A 15,014-nucleotide genomic window follows, 5' to 3' on the forward strand; every position below is an offset into this window, starting at 1 on the left:
AACGGCGTCTAGAGTGGGATGACGTCACGTTGCTAGGGAGAACAGCGTAACGGTGTCTAGAGCGGGGTGACGTCACGTTGCTCGGGAGAACAGCGTAACGGTGTCTAGAGCGGGGTGACGTCACGTTGCTCAGAAAACAACGTAACGGTGTCTAGTGCGGGGTGACGTCGGTTGGTTACCATCACCACCAACTGCAAAGCAAAGGTTAATTGTTTTTGGCCACACTGCACGGCATGCGGGATCTTGGTTCACTGATCAGGGATTGAACCCGTGTCCCCTGCAGTGGAAGTGCCCAAAGCTCATTTATTAAGGGTGTGCCGGGTGGGGAAAGCTCTGTCTTCAGTCCTCTACTCCAGGCTGCACAATCCTCAGCCCCATCGCTACTGGGGGCACGAGAGGAGAGGGCTCCGCTGTGCACTGCAAGACGTTCAGCAGTGTCCCTGCCCGCTCCCAGGATCACCATCTGGTGCCAGGGTCACCACCACGAAACCATGACAATCAAAAGGTGTCCAGACATGACTAGGTGTCCCTCAGAAAAAGATACCCATTTCAAGCCACCAATCCGAGCATCCTTGGGACACAACCCACTTCTGCTTCTCTTCCCATCTGCAAGGTCCTTCCACCTTTCAGAGTGAATTCAGGGATGCTCTCAATTTCTCCACAAAGTACCCACATCCCTTCCAGCCCACCCAGACCTCCCAGGCCTTACATTTATTGTTTCATCACCAGCCCCTGGACTACTGTGATACAGCTTTTGCTGCTAAGTCGCTTCAGTCGTGTCTGACTCTGTGCAACTCCATAGACGACAGCCCACCAGGCTCCCTCATCCTGGGATTCTCCAGGCAAGAACACTGGAGTAGGTTGCCATTTCCTTCTCCAATGCGTAGAAGTGGAAGTGAAGTCGCTCAGTCGTGTCTCTTAGTGACCCCATGGACCACAGCCCCCCAGGCTCCTCCATCCATGGGATTCTCCAGGCAAGAGTACTGGAGTGGGGTGCCATAAGGGCTAGGCGCAGTGAGACGACTGAATGTTGATACACAGGGAGATGGCAGTCCAGCTACGGATGCACAACAGGCTGATGGAAAGCTGAAGACAATGGCTGTCCTAGGGCAGTACAAGACTCCCTGCCAGTGGGCAGAGGGCGCTGAGATCAGGGGGCAGTAGCCAGTGTAGGTTGGTGGCCAGGGCTCCACTGGAGAAGAAAACTGGAAAGGAGAGCATGGGCATCAGGTCAGAGCTGAGCAAGCCAGAGACTAGGCTGAAAAAAAACAACTAAGCGATTACAACAAGGTTAGACGAGACAAGGTTAATACACAAAAGTCAGTCTCCTTCTTATGCATGAGTAATGAACAAGGAGAAACTGAAATTTAAAACATATCATTCAAACTGCTGCTGCTGCTGCTAAGTCGCTTCACTCGTGTCCGACTCTGTGTGACCCCATGGAATGCAGCCCACCAGGCTCCTCCATCCATAGTACTGTCCAGGCAAGAGTACTGGAGTGGGGTGCCATTGCCTTCTCCATCATTCACATTAGCACTTCCCAAAATTAAACACTGAGGTATAACCCTAATAAAATATGTACAAGATCTGTATGAGAAATTCCAAAGAAAGAATCAAAGAAGAATCAAATACGTGGAGACACGACCCATGTGAAGAGTAAGACTCGATATTGTCAAGATGTCCGTTCTTCCCTACTGGGTCTATATATTCATGTGATCCCAATAAAAACCCCATTAAGTTATTTTGCGGATATCAGTAAACTGATTCTAAAGCTACATGGAGAAGCAAAAGACCTAGAATAGTCAACTGGATATTGAAAAGGAACAAAGTCTGAGGACTAATCCTATCAGATTTCAAGACTTACTACAAAGCTACAGTAATCAAGACACTGGGATACTGGCAAAGAAAGAAAAAAGACAGATCAATGGAACAGCATGCAGAGCCTAGGAACAGACCCACGTGGTCAACTGATCATGACAGAGAGCAAAGACAAAACTGTAGAGAAAGGACAGTCTTTTCAAACATGGCACTGGAACAACTGGCATCCACAAGCAAAAAAAATGAAACCTAAGAAATTCCCTGGCGATCCAGTGGTTAGGACTCTGTGCTTTTATTGCAGGGGGCATGGGTTCGATGCCTGGCTGGGGAACTAAGATCCCCCAAACCTCGAAGCCCAGCCAAAAGAAAAATGAACTCTAGATACAGACCTTATATCGTCACAAAAGTTAACTCAAAAGAGAGTTCCCTGGTGGTCTAGTGGTTAGGATTTGACACTTTCACTGTCGTGGGCCTGGGTTCAATCTCTGGTTGGGGATCTGAGATCCTGCAGGCTGTGCAGTGAGGGAAAAAAAAAAAAAAAAAAAGAACCTCAAAATGAATGACTGACCGAAATGTAAAATGCAAAACTAGAAAACTAGAAAATCACACTGAAGAAAATCTAGAAGACCTTGGGTATGGTGATGAGGTTTTAGATACAACTCCAAAGACAGAATGAAAGAAATAACTCATAAGCTGGACTTCATTCAGATTAAACAATTCTGCTCTGCAAAAAGCACTATCCAGAGAATGTGAAGACAAAGCCACAAACTGCAAGAAAATATCTGCAAACGACAAATCTGATAAAGGTGGTACTCAACTCATTCAGTTGTGTCCGACTCTTTACGACCCCACGGACTGTGGCCCGCCAGGCTCCTCTGTCCACGGATTTCCCAGGCAAGAATACTGGAGTGGGTTGCTGTGCCCTCCTCCAGGGGACCTTCCCGACTCAGGGATTGAAGCCACATCTCTTGTGTCTCCTGCACTGGCGGGCGGATTCTCTACCACTAGCCGCCACCAGGGAAGTCCTCTGATAGAGGACTATTACCTAAAATATTCAAAGAACTCTCAAAATTCAACAATAAGAAAACAAACAACCTGACTGAAAATGGGCTAACCAAGGAAGATATACAGATGGCAAGTAAGCATATGAAAAGATGCCTCACATCACTTGTCATTAGAGAATCACAAATTAAAACCAGATCCCATTACATACCTTCTCAAATGACCCAAATCCAGAAAACTGACATCAAATGCTGATGAGGGTGTGGAGCAACTCACTGCTCCACATTCCCCTCACTCACTGCTGATGGGAATGAGAAATGGTACAGCCACTTTGGCAGTTTCTCACATAAACATACTCTTACCATATAATCCAGCAGCTGCCCTTGCTATTTACCCAAATAAACTGAAGTTATGTCCACACAAAAACCTGTACAAGGATGTTCCTAAGAGCTGTATTCATAACTGTCAAAACTTGGTAGCAATCAAAAACATCCTTCAGTAGGCCAACGGATAAAACTGTGGCACACCCAGACCATGGGAAACAATTCAGTGCTAAGGCTCTCAAGCCATGAAAAGATATGGAGTAAACGTAAATGCTTTTCAAGTGAAAGAAGGCAATGAAAAGGCTACACCGCATGATTCCAACCATATGACATTCTAGAAAAGGCAAACCTATGGAGACACTGAAAAGATCAGGGGTTGAGGGGAGGGTGGGATAAACAGAAGACACAGGACTTTGGGGGTCAAGAGGCTCTTCTGTAGGATCCTACAGTGGTGGATACGATATGTCACCATGCATTTGTCTAAACCTACAGAATGCACACCGCCGTGAACCCTAACGTAAACTGTGGACCATGGTAAAGACATGTCAGCGCAGGTCCGCAGACGGTACCAAAGGTGCCGCTGGGGGAGGAGTGACCAACAGTGATGGGGGCTGTGGGGGGGGGGGGGGGGAGGTAAAAAGCGAACTCTGTGCTTTCTGCCCAATTCCGCTGTCCATCTAAAACTGCTCTAAAGTTTATTCTTTTTTTTGGAAAGAAGTAAAGCCAATTAAGGGACCAAATTTTCAGTGTGTAGTAAAAACAAAGTGTAAATGAAACTTTATCTTGAAAAATGAAACAGAATCATTTATGTTTTTACATGTAACATAATGTAGGTTATAAATGGAACTATGACATAAAAAGGAAACCAAGTAGGGAATTTTGGCTTAATTTTTCCAAAACATTTATGATGGCACCATACAGCACAACTCACTCCTTCTTTAACTCCTGCTGTAGAATTCTGCAAGTGCAGCTGAGGATTTTGCCAGTCTTTTTCAAGGGCCTCTCTGTCTTGATACTCCAATGATTCACTTTTGAGGAGCTGGTAGTACCATCTACCCCATCGTTTCTTAACTAGTAGTGGGCTGTGGAGGGATATGTGTGAAACTTTCAGTCCTCAAACATTTCTTTCCTCAAACTTAAAAGACATCGTGCATCTTCTGCAAGATTAACAATTACGTTTCACAGCTGTGACCGCTTTACCAACCAGCACTGAGTGTGACAATAACACTGATCTGATGGGCAGAGATACAGGCTGATGTTCAGCTATGATGTCCAGGCAAGGAGAAAACTCCCAAGTGGTCAGCTCATTACAGACAATTTTCATGTTCCGATAATTTGTATCTTTCCCTATACCACTCTTAGCTGGAGGGACTTGGGCAACCAGCAGTCTGATGACAAAGACTCCTGTCATCAACATTAGAAGGACAGAAAAGAAGCCAATTTAAGCTAAAATCCAGGGGCTAAAGTCAAGCACTTTTCTATTGCTGGAGATGTAAAGATGAACACAACCTCCCTCTAAAAATTCAATCTAACGCAATTGAACAAATAAACACACAGTACGGTAAGTGCTGTGACACAAAGGCGTCTGTGCAGAAAGTGCTATAGAAGAAACCTAAGCGAGTAAGAAATTAATTCTTCTGGCTCTCTAACTTAGGCCTTGAAGGAGGTATTTTAAAAGCAGACACCGGGCTGCCAAGTAGAGTGAGGAACGAAGAAAGGCCTGGAGACTGAAAACACAAAGCTCATTCAAGAAATACAAGGTCAAGCGTAACTAGCTCAGCTAGTTGTTGCTGGTTAGGGGAAAGGAGAGATTTATAAAACAATAACAAAAAAAGAACCACTCTGAAAAAGTAAGGCTGGGGCCCAAGTGTAACACATGCAAACAAGTTTGGATTTTTTATTTTATCTAAGCCAGGACAGCAGGGCTGGAGCAGACGGGAGGTGTGGGCGCAGAGGCAGGTCACCAGGGTTTAGCTGCCACTGTGTGTTGACAAGGGCTTCCAGAGAGAATGAGAAGTCTGAGAAATAACCCTGGGGCACCAGCCGGCTGCTGTTAATATTAATAGTTCAAAGAAAAAGAAAAAAAAAAGAAGCATATTCCAGGGTGGGGAGAAGCAAAAGGGTTAAACATGGGACAGACTGGTTGGACTGAGCTGAGCGAGCTCTCATAAGCCGAAGACGGACCAGCACCCAGCAGAAAGCCAGGGCTGGAGATGTGGGCCAGGAAGATGTGATCACCAGAACCTACAAAGCAACTGGCTGTGGAGGGCCCCTGAATTTCAACCAGGTGTATCCCTCTCCCCACTCTGAATTGTCTCTTTTGTCTTTTTTTTTTTTTAACTAGGCATCACCCACTTTCTATACCCTAAAACACCTCTTTCTCCTCATTCAACTCATTCCACAACTACATTATTCCAGAAAACAGGACTGACACCACACCATACATTATTCTAAAAGGTCCACCAAGCCAGTAGGAAAGCTGTGTCTTTTCTTGGAGAAAAGAAACAAAACATTCTTGATGAAATAAACATTTGTATTTTACAGCAAGACAAGAAAAATTGAACCATAAAACTCTTCTCTGCCCATTTCGGCCTGCTCCCTCCCCCCTGGAGTGTTACGTTGCTAACCAGCCCTCCCCAATGGCAGAAATACCCACTCAACCATTAAGATCAATTTTCCTTCTTCTGGGGCCAGCCACAAAACTCCTCTCTCAATCCTTCCTCTCTCTCAGTCGTCTCAGGAGTCACTCGCCTTGCATGTGCAGACATCTTCAGTGAACTTTAGTGCTGATAATCATTTCCCTTAAAGTATATCATACATACATATGTCACATTTACAAGGCCAACACATCATTTCCCTTCAGGACAGCAACTGGCCCAGAAGAGACTGGGCTGCACCTAATGCGAGTTCTTAAATAGTCACTCATGACCTTGTTAATGTCACTAGCTATATTACTTGCATTCTGCCTATTTTATAAGATTAGTGTCTCCTGCGTTATCAAATGTGTGACTAAGCCTCCAATAAAATTAATGGCCATTAGATAACTTGAAATGATTGACTAAGTATAAAGCTCTGTAAAACCAGTGACTATAGTAGTATAGCTCTACATGTGGGAAGAAGCAACAACAGGGAATTGTTTCTTGGAGCATAACAGACTACTAAGATATGTGGTCCAGAGGCTTTTGGTTGCTGTTCACAGGGCCTAGTCCCCTAACAGCACATCAAGGGGCCTATCAAGGAAATCCTCCCTGACCTGGGAATGAGCATGGCTAGCACCATGGAATTGCTCACCAAATGCCTCCTAAACCTTGGTCAAATTAAGACTGAAAGGGAAAGGACTGTAGAGAATCTTGCCCACCGTCCAGTTCTATAAGCATCAAATCATTAGCCACTGCGGTCACTGACTCACATACATCCCAAAAGGAATTCAGGGCAAAGATTAGGATGAGGCACTTCTTGCTCCAGGAAAAATGACCGAATTGGCCCTCGGATTGTTTCCAGGAGAAATATTTCACAAAGCCGGATTCCTGCACCTTTCCACACTGAGATCATTAACACAGATGTCTGTTCCTCCTGATTAGCAGCAACCTTCTGCTGAGACGCGTACTTGTTAGCAAGGTCGCTCTTGGCCACGTACACACAGCTTCCCACACCCCCAACAGTTCTCAGAGCTCTCAGAGACTCTCTGGGTTACGAGGCTCAGCCTGGCTCGAATAAAACTTCCCATTTCTTTCTTAGATTGACAACTGATTAGTTTTTTCATCGACATCCTCTAAGCTTTTAAGATTGTCAGATTTGCACAAAACACAAAAGGTTTCGCTAATGAGTGACACTCCCCAGAAAGGGGCCACAAAAACACCTACGGCTGGATCCAGGGTGTCCACATGTTTTCAGAGGCAACAGGAGAGAGCACTGGAGTAGGCAGTGGGTTCAAGAGGCTGGGCAGCTTGCTCTAAGGTCGGCTCAGAGCCACTGACCTCAGGCAAGCCGCTGCCCCTTTACACCTTCCATTTTACAGTTGGATGATCTGAGCATCACATGGGACCATCCTCTCACAGAATTTTCAGGCCTAACTAAATGTGATAGCTTGGAAGAAAGTTTCATTTGGGGAGAAAAAACAAAAAAACAAAACATTTAATTAGGCAATTCTTGGGCTTTCCTTTCTCTTCGACTCTCACTGCTCCTAAGCATATCTGTAAGAAAGGCCACTGGCACAAAAAGAAAGTGAAGGTCAGTTAATTCTGCTGCATTTGCGGTCTGGGCACAGAAAAGGAATCAAATGACGAAAACTGGATTTCAGGATTATTGGTGGCAGCCAGCCAGCCAGCCAGTTTCCAGACACTGCACTCAACCTGGTCAAACAGTTAAAAGAAAATTAGCAGTAAAAGACCACACATTTTTAAATGCCTCAACAAAAGGAAGTCTACTAAATGACAAGTGGTCATCTCAAAGGCACAGTATTGACAAAAAGCAAATTTATGTTTTCTGGTTAAGCCTGAATACGTACGTACACACACAGACACGCACACACATTTCTTGTAATTTAAACTTATGATTAAGTTTTCTAAGCTTAAAAAAGGGGGCAAAATCTTTTTACCTTTAGTAGTTATTTTTAGAGCCACACATCCTAATTTTGGCTTGTCACCCACCTACTTGTCTGCAAGGTTAGTGAGGAATGAACAGAGGCCTCCACTTCACCGCATACAAATGTCTCTTTCAACAGGAAAGAGATCTAATCTTGGACTACAGAAACTAAAAGCAAAAGTCACCAAGTGATTTTTTTTTAAGCGGGCCACAATATCCCTCCTTCATTCAAGGCCCTAAACCCAAAGGGACTTGCTAGACGTATTTCGGGCTTCCTGGGTGGCTCAGACGGTAAAGAATCCGCCTGCCAATGAAGGAGACCCAGGTTCAACCCCTGGGTTGGGAAGATCCCCTGGAGGAGGGCATAGTAACCCACTGCAGTATCCTTGCCTGGAGAATCCCCATGGACGGAGGAGCGTGATGGGCTACAGCCCATGGAGTCACAAAGGGTCGGACATGACTGAGCGACCAACACTTTCACTTCTTTCAGACACATTTTAAGCTTCTGTACAAAGTGTACTTTGTGACTGAACAATATTGTTCTCCTTAGAAGAGACCTGCTTTCCCACGACACCGGTATGTTTGCAACAGCCTGCCTTCAGGCGGGGCGTGGGGGGTGGCCCTGAGGGGCCGCGGGGTCCGTTTTACTGGATCTGGCCCCTAGTCGGCCACAGAGCCCCTCGGCGGGCCCGCGCCCCCTTCATCGGGCCCCGCCCCCGGCCGGCGTCACCTGACCGCCCGCCCCCCCTGCCACCGACCTGATGACACTGATGTGAAACTGGTCCTCGCGAAGGCCCCGCCAAGCGCCGGGCAGGAACTCCTTGCACCACAGATAGGCCCTGCGCCGCGTCCGGGGCTCGGGCTGGTCGTCCGCCGGCGGCGGCGGCGGCGGGGGCGGCGGGGGCAGCGGCAGCGGCGGCGGCGGCGGCGGGGGCAGCGCGAGCGGCGGCTGCCGCCCGCCCAGCTGCTTGGGCTCGCGGTCACTGGCCCCGTCGCGCTGCTGCCCCACGCCGGGCGCCGGGGCCGCGCTGCCGCTGCCGCAGCTCAGCAGTAGCCCGAGCGGCGAGGGCTCTGCCTCGCCCCCGTTGCAGAACTTGGTCTTCATGCCGGGCAGGCGGCCGAGGAGGCGCGGTCGGCCGCAGCGCGTGAGAGCGAGGCTCAGGGTCCGGCCGGACGCCCCCCTCACGGAGGCCGGGCGCCGAGGCCGCTCCCCTCCTCGCTGACGGGCAGGCCCGGGGCGCGGGCGGCTGGGGGCGCGGCGGACCGGTGCGGGGCGGCGGCGGCGGCGGAGTGGAGGTAGCGAGCGGCGGGCGGCGGCGGCGGCGGCGGCAGCACTCGGCTGATCCCGCTCGCCGTGGCGCTCGCTCCTATACCGCCGCCGCACGAGGAGCGCCGGCCGCGTCACAGCCCGCCCTCGAGCTCGCCTCTGATTGGCCGCCGCCCGCGGGCCCCGGTGCATCACAACCGCCTCCGCCCTCTCCACGCCGCCTTCTCATTGGCTGCGGGAGCACACCGGCCCCGCCCCGCCTCCTTGCCAGTCCCGAGTGCTGCGAGCGAGGGAGGCGGGGCCTCGAAGGGGCGGCGCCTCAAGGGGGCGGAGCGTCGAGCGGGCTCCTGGGGTCGCAACGATGGAGCAAGCTAGTAAACCCTCTGGGGGTTCCCCGAGAGCGGTCGGAGGCCGGGCGGCCCTTGAACTTCGGGAGAGCCAGACCTCGGCTATGGGGCCTGAAACTTTGCTTGGACCCCCCTCGAAACCTGCAGGACAGCAGAGGCTGAGGCCTGGCAGGGGGCGGGCAGGCAGGAAGCGGGTGCCCGGAGGCCGGCTTCTCTCTCCCCACGACCTTGGAGCGAGGCACCTCCTTCTGCAGCTCCGTAGGTGTGTTTTTAGAACGCTTCCCGGCGCCCGCTCCGCTCTCCGGGAGGCGTGGCCACACCCCGTCCAAGCTGGAGCGTGAGAAATTATTGTCCCCGGGTCAGAAGCCGAGGCCCGAAAGGGGGAAGACAGGTTCAAGGCCGCGCCGCCGGCCCAACCCTCTGCAGCCTCAGTTTCCCTGTCCGTGGTGCTGAGGATGCCTGGGCCTACGGGCGCGGGGCGGGCGGGGCGGCGTCCCCGCGACCTCCCCGAACACTGGCCAAAGGTGAGTGTCGCGGGGGCTCCTGGCTTTGTGGAGGCCGCCCCGCCCGCCCCCGCACAGGAGGCAGTCCCGTGACTGTGACTAACGCACCTTTGCTCGCGGAAGTGGGGGGGGCAGGGCCTCCTCCCACCCTCCATTTACCCCATGTACTGCCCCGTGTCCCTCTCTCCTCTCTCACCCCGGCGCCCCAGTCCTTTCCAAAAGTAATTGGAGTACGGATACATTTAAAAATTACGGATCCTCTTTTTACCCGGCGTGAGCTGGGACAAGAGGTTTCCCTGGTTGCTTAGGAAATTCAGCGCCTGGCATACAGGAAATGGCTTCTGTGTAGGGATTTCACAGTCTTCGAGAAGAAAACATCTCTTCTTAGCAGTGTGTGCTTGGCTGCACTTGCTCCAAGAGGGGGCCGGGAGGGGAGGGCTCATTGAACAAAGGGTTATGATGAAAGGGGGTTTTTGTCAAGACAGCTGTGGAGGTGGGCCTGGACACTGAACTGGAGGGAGCTGGGAGCCGGCCCAGCACTTTGGGGAGAGGAGGAGCTGGATGTCGGGAAAGCTGAGAAGTCAAGGTCTCCAGTCAGGCCATTTAGATAAGAGGGCCAAGGACTTTGTCTAAAAATACCAGCCCTGAGAAGGTGGGGCTGTGTCTATGGTCTGCCCAGGTGACAGGCCTTTACGCCACTATCCCGTGGCAGCAGCCTGGTAATCTCACAGGAATGCTTGAAACGTGGCAGGGAGGAAGGGATACAGGAAGTGAGGGTTGGGCCCCTGTCCTTTGAGGGAACTCTGGTGTCTGCTGGTTTGGGCTATTAGAACCCACAGCTTCCTTATGGGATCACAATTCGTTGTAGGAATAAGAAATTGCCTCATTAAAGATGTTGGAAAGTTATGTCCATTACTGCTCCCATTTAATGGATATGGAGACTGAGTCCTGTGGAGGCTGAATGACTCAGGTGAGGACCCTTGGCCATGGTGAAGAAGGTGAAGAGCAAGGCAGGTGTCCTGGTTCCTTCATGTGAAGAGCATCATGCCTGTATGGATGCAAAACTTCCCGCCCACTACAGTCTAACTAAAGTCCTGGACTTGCTCTCTCTCAATGGCCAGTCAGGGCCCACCCTTAGCCCCGGGGTTGTCAACTCCACGCAAAACCTCCATGGCAGAGACTGAGGTAGCTTGGCATGGTAATGGTAAAATATTAAATTTTACATTAGGGGGTGTTTAAGCTGAGCTTTGAAAGGTTGAGAAGACATCTCTCCTAGGCAGTCAGGAGCCTCAGGCTGCTTTTACCTCTGCAATGAGCATAATAATAGGAGCAACTTTCCTGAATCATCTGTGATGATGTATCCAACACACGGTGCTCAGGAAAAATATCAGACACATCACTACCGAAAGGAGAAATCCGGAAGGATAAATATGCCCATGACCCTTGAGGGAGCACCCATCCCCAGGACTTCCTCCCCAAACAAGAAGTCATCAGCAGCACAAAGCCCCGAATACATGTACAAAACTGGCATCACCACATTATTTCTCACTGAAGAAAGCTGGAAATAACCTAAATGTTTGTCTAGCGTCCCAGTCTGAGCTGTAAAGGATGTCGGCGCATCAGCCGGGAGTGAAGTTAGTAGGAAGGGTTCGTTTTTCCCTTGAGTGCCTTCAGTGTGCCAGAAATATTTGCTGAAAAGTTCTTCCCTTGTGGCTCAATGGTAAAGAGTCCACCAGGCAATGCAGGAAACACAAGTTCGATCCCTGGTCTGGGAAGATCAACCAAGCCCATGCACCACAATTACTGAGCCTGTGCTCTAGAGCCCTAGTTGCTCCTAGCTCTAGGAGCCGCAACTATTGAGCCCACGTGCCGCAACTCCTGAAGCCTGCACACCCTAGATCCTGTGGTCTGCAGCGAGAGGAGCTGCCGCAGTGAGAAGCCCATGCACTGCAAAGAAGAGTAGCCCCCACTTGGTGCAACTAGAGAAAAGCCCACACAGCAATGAAGATGCAGCACAGCCAGAAAGAAAAAGGTTTTAAAAAGAAATATTTGCTGAACGAATGAAGTCCTGGCTCAGCTCTTGCTAACTATCACTTTGGGTTGAGCCTCAGTTTCCTCAGCTGTAAAATGGGTTATCACTCGCAGGGCACAGGGTGGTTGTGAAGGGTGAACGGGTGGGCGTACAGGATGTGTGCAGCGAGCAAGACACCCCCACCCTCCTGTTGTTACATGCAGTCTCTGCTTGGTGTGGCTTCTTATCCAGCAGCTGGCATTGAGTAATGAATAATGCACAGCCTTGTAGCAAACCAGCCTTGGAAGACAATACTGTGTAAGATGAGAATGCAATGGACATTCTGATCACCAGAATGTGATCGTTTGTGCACATGTGGACAAGGCTTGGAGAGAAATTTGCTACGGCAGGTGCTGGTGCTGGGAGGAATGTGTTCCAAGCATAAAATCTTTTCTTCTAGGACATCAGAAAAAATTTTCTGAAAGCTCCTTGATGCTAAATTCTGTCAGAGCAGACATATGGCATGGGTGATGGGCCTCAGGATGGGCCAGGGAGCAGGGCGTGGGGGAGATTACGAGGCCCTGCCCAGACTCTGGCCTTCCTGGAGACTGGTTCCTGTGGTCTGGCGTGAGAGGCCTGGCAGGGGAGTTGTTGGGCAGACCATAGGCAAGCTCCTTACTTGTATCCAGCATCTTTGAACTTTCAAAGCCAACAGTATGTTAAGTATAATCAGCACTTCGTCTCTCAGGTGAGAAGGTTGAGCTTCACCCAAGAGGTAAAACCATTTGTCCAAGGCAGGCAGCTAGTAAGGACAGGACCCAGGGACCTACCCAGGACTCCTCCCCCTGAATATAGGGGAACTCCATCCTTCTGCACCAAAAGCACCTTTGACCCAGAAAGTCCTAGGCACTTGGCACAGTGGGGATTTCCTAGAGGACTGCAGGAGAGCCCTGGTTGGCTCTGCTTACCACCCCCTCCCAGGCTGTACTCAACCCAGTCACCTCAGTTTCAGTTCTGAGCCTTAAAATGTTAATGTGGGTGGAGAGAGGCCATCAGACTGAAATCGTAACTGTTCAAGATTGAATTACAGCCCCTGCCAGCAGTGTGACATGGAACTGGGCTCTTCACTGAGTGCCTGGGTTGACCCGTGCCCAGGATGCTCTGTTAGCCTGAGGGCGAGCAGGCCCAGCAGCTTCCAGAGGCCTCTGGGCCTTTCTGAGACACGATTCTACCTTACACCTAGCCTCAGTGTTTCAAGGCCAAGGCCCCAGGCAGGACGGAGGGCCCACAGAATTTAATGAAAGCAGGGGACTCATACACCCATGTGTCCGGTGGTTGGGACAGGCTCTCACCCTACCCACCCCCCCACATGCAGATATCTTGAGTATAGCATTGGAGGTAAAAAGCTGTCTGGAGCATTTGCGTCCACCAGCTGTGTGACCTAAGACAAGTTACCTACCCCTTTAAACCAGATGGAGATGACTGTTCCTACCCTACTCGATTGTTGGAGGTGGGGAGAATCATTGAAGGAGCAGGGAAAGGGCTGGGCTCAAGGTCAGGCCCACGCAAAGGGTAGCTGTGGACTTGTACTGATTGCTCTCTGGATCCCCAGCCCCTGGTGTTATTAATAGTAAGGGTGGCCTTGCAGGAACTCATCCCATTAGCCAGGGGCTGGGGCAGGGGCAGGGGGGTCCAGGGGAGATGGGAGCAAAGAACTCTGTTAATAGCAATACAGAGCCTCCCGGAAGTCTACCAGGGCCTGGGGCCTTTTCCATTCTTTGAGGCACCTAGCACTTTTCAAAAATGAAGAAATACAGGCAAAACGTGTTTTATTGCTCCTCAAAAATACCACTTTTTTTTCCCCCAAATTTGTGGCAACCTGTATGGAGCAGACCTATTGGTAGCATTTTTCCAACAGCATTTGCTCACTTCATGTCTGTGTCACATTTTGGTAATTTGGGGAAACATTATTATTATTATATTTGTTATTGTGATCTGAGATCTTGTTTTTGTGACCAAAATTACTGCCCACCATTTCGGTAAACGATGAATGCTGTGGCCATCGGAGCCATCAGTCACTGCGGCAGCCCCCTTGCTGTGTACCCTGAGGGGAATTCAGGATGGAGAAAAATAGAATGCTGGCACTAGATAGCTGAGATACCTATCAAAGGAATAATTGCGCTGAGCCCAGATTCCTGCAGCTTGCCATCCAGAGAAAACACTAAAACCATTAACTCAAGATGTCTGATTTTTGTGGTTAGCAGTAATCTTTTAATGTTTGACTCTGAGTTTCATTTATTTGTTTGTTTATTGTTGTTTGTTTTTTTTTCCAGCAAAAATTCTGTATATCCCAGCTTCTCCCTTTGCCTCTTTGGAATGTTTCCTCAGAGCCATCTGAAAGTCTCTTTCCCAGACTACATTCCTCAGGAAGGTCCCCAAATAAACATACCTCTCAACTTTTAGGTTGTGCATTTTTTTTTCCAGCTGATATTGATAGATTTGCAAAAAGATTACTGCTCAGTGAAGGCTCAGATGATGGTTAGCATTTTTTAGCAATAAAGTATTTTTTTTTAAGTATGTGGATAAAGAATGTTCCCTGCCATATCAATGAACGAGGCCGTGGCCATCCAGCCATCAGCCACTGCAGCCACACCCAGCGGTGCACCCTGAGGAACTGGGATGGGGAAGAAGAGGATACAGGCCCTAGATAGCTCAGGTGCAGAGCAGAGGAATTATTTCAGTGAACATAGACTCTGGCATCTTTCCATACATAGAAAAGTGCTAAATTCATTAATTCGACATGTCTAGTTTCCTTTAATTAACAGTAATCTTTGAATGATCCCACTACCTGGTTTTTATTGCAAAAACTCCTCTATACCCTGAGTCATCCCTTACCTCTTTGGAGCAGTCTCTCCAAGCTATCTCAGAATGTTCACCCAATAAAACAATTCTCAGGCTTCCCTGGTGGTCTAGTGGTTAAGAAGCCACCTGCCAATGCAGGGGACACAGGCTTGATCCCTGGTCTGGGAAGATGCCACATGACCCAGAGCAACTAAGCCCATGCACCTCAGCTACTGAAGCCTGCAGGCCCTAGAACCTGTGCTGTGAAATGAGAGAATCCACTGTAGTGAGAAGCCCCAAACTGCAACTAGAGGGTAG

The 15,014-nt window shown here is 49.7% G+C and overlaps 1 protein-coding gene across 2 annotated transcripts in view; it reads right to left on the bottom strand.

Moving 5' to 3' along the window:
* The window catches only part of CHKA (choline kinase alpha), a 57,491-nt gene extending 48,481 nt beyond the window's left edge, over positions 1–9,010 (bottom strand). The window contains exon 1 of one of the 2 annotated variants that reach the window (XM_018042924.1): positions 8,486–9,010. In XM_018042924.1, coding sequence (XP_017898413.1) covers positions 8,486–8,832 — 347 coding nt within the window. In that variant the 5' untranslated portion in view covers positions 8,833–9,010. The remainder of the gene's footprint in view (positions 1–8,485) is intronic. The other variant, XM_018042925.1, reaches the window with a different exon arrangement.

Source organism: Capra hircus, chromosome 29, assembly GCF_001704415.2.
Source record: "Capra hircus breed San Clemente chromosome 29, ASM170441v1, whole genome shotgun sequence".
Lineage (NCBI taxonomy): Eukaryota > Metazoa > Chordata > Mammalia > Artiodactyla > Bovidae > Capra > Capra hircus.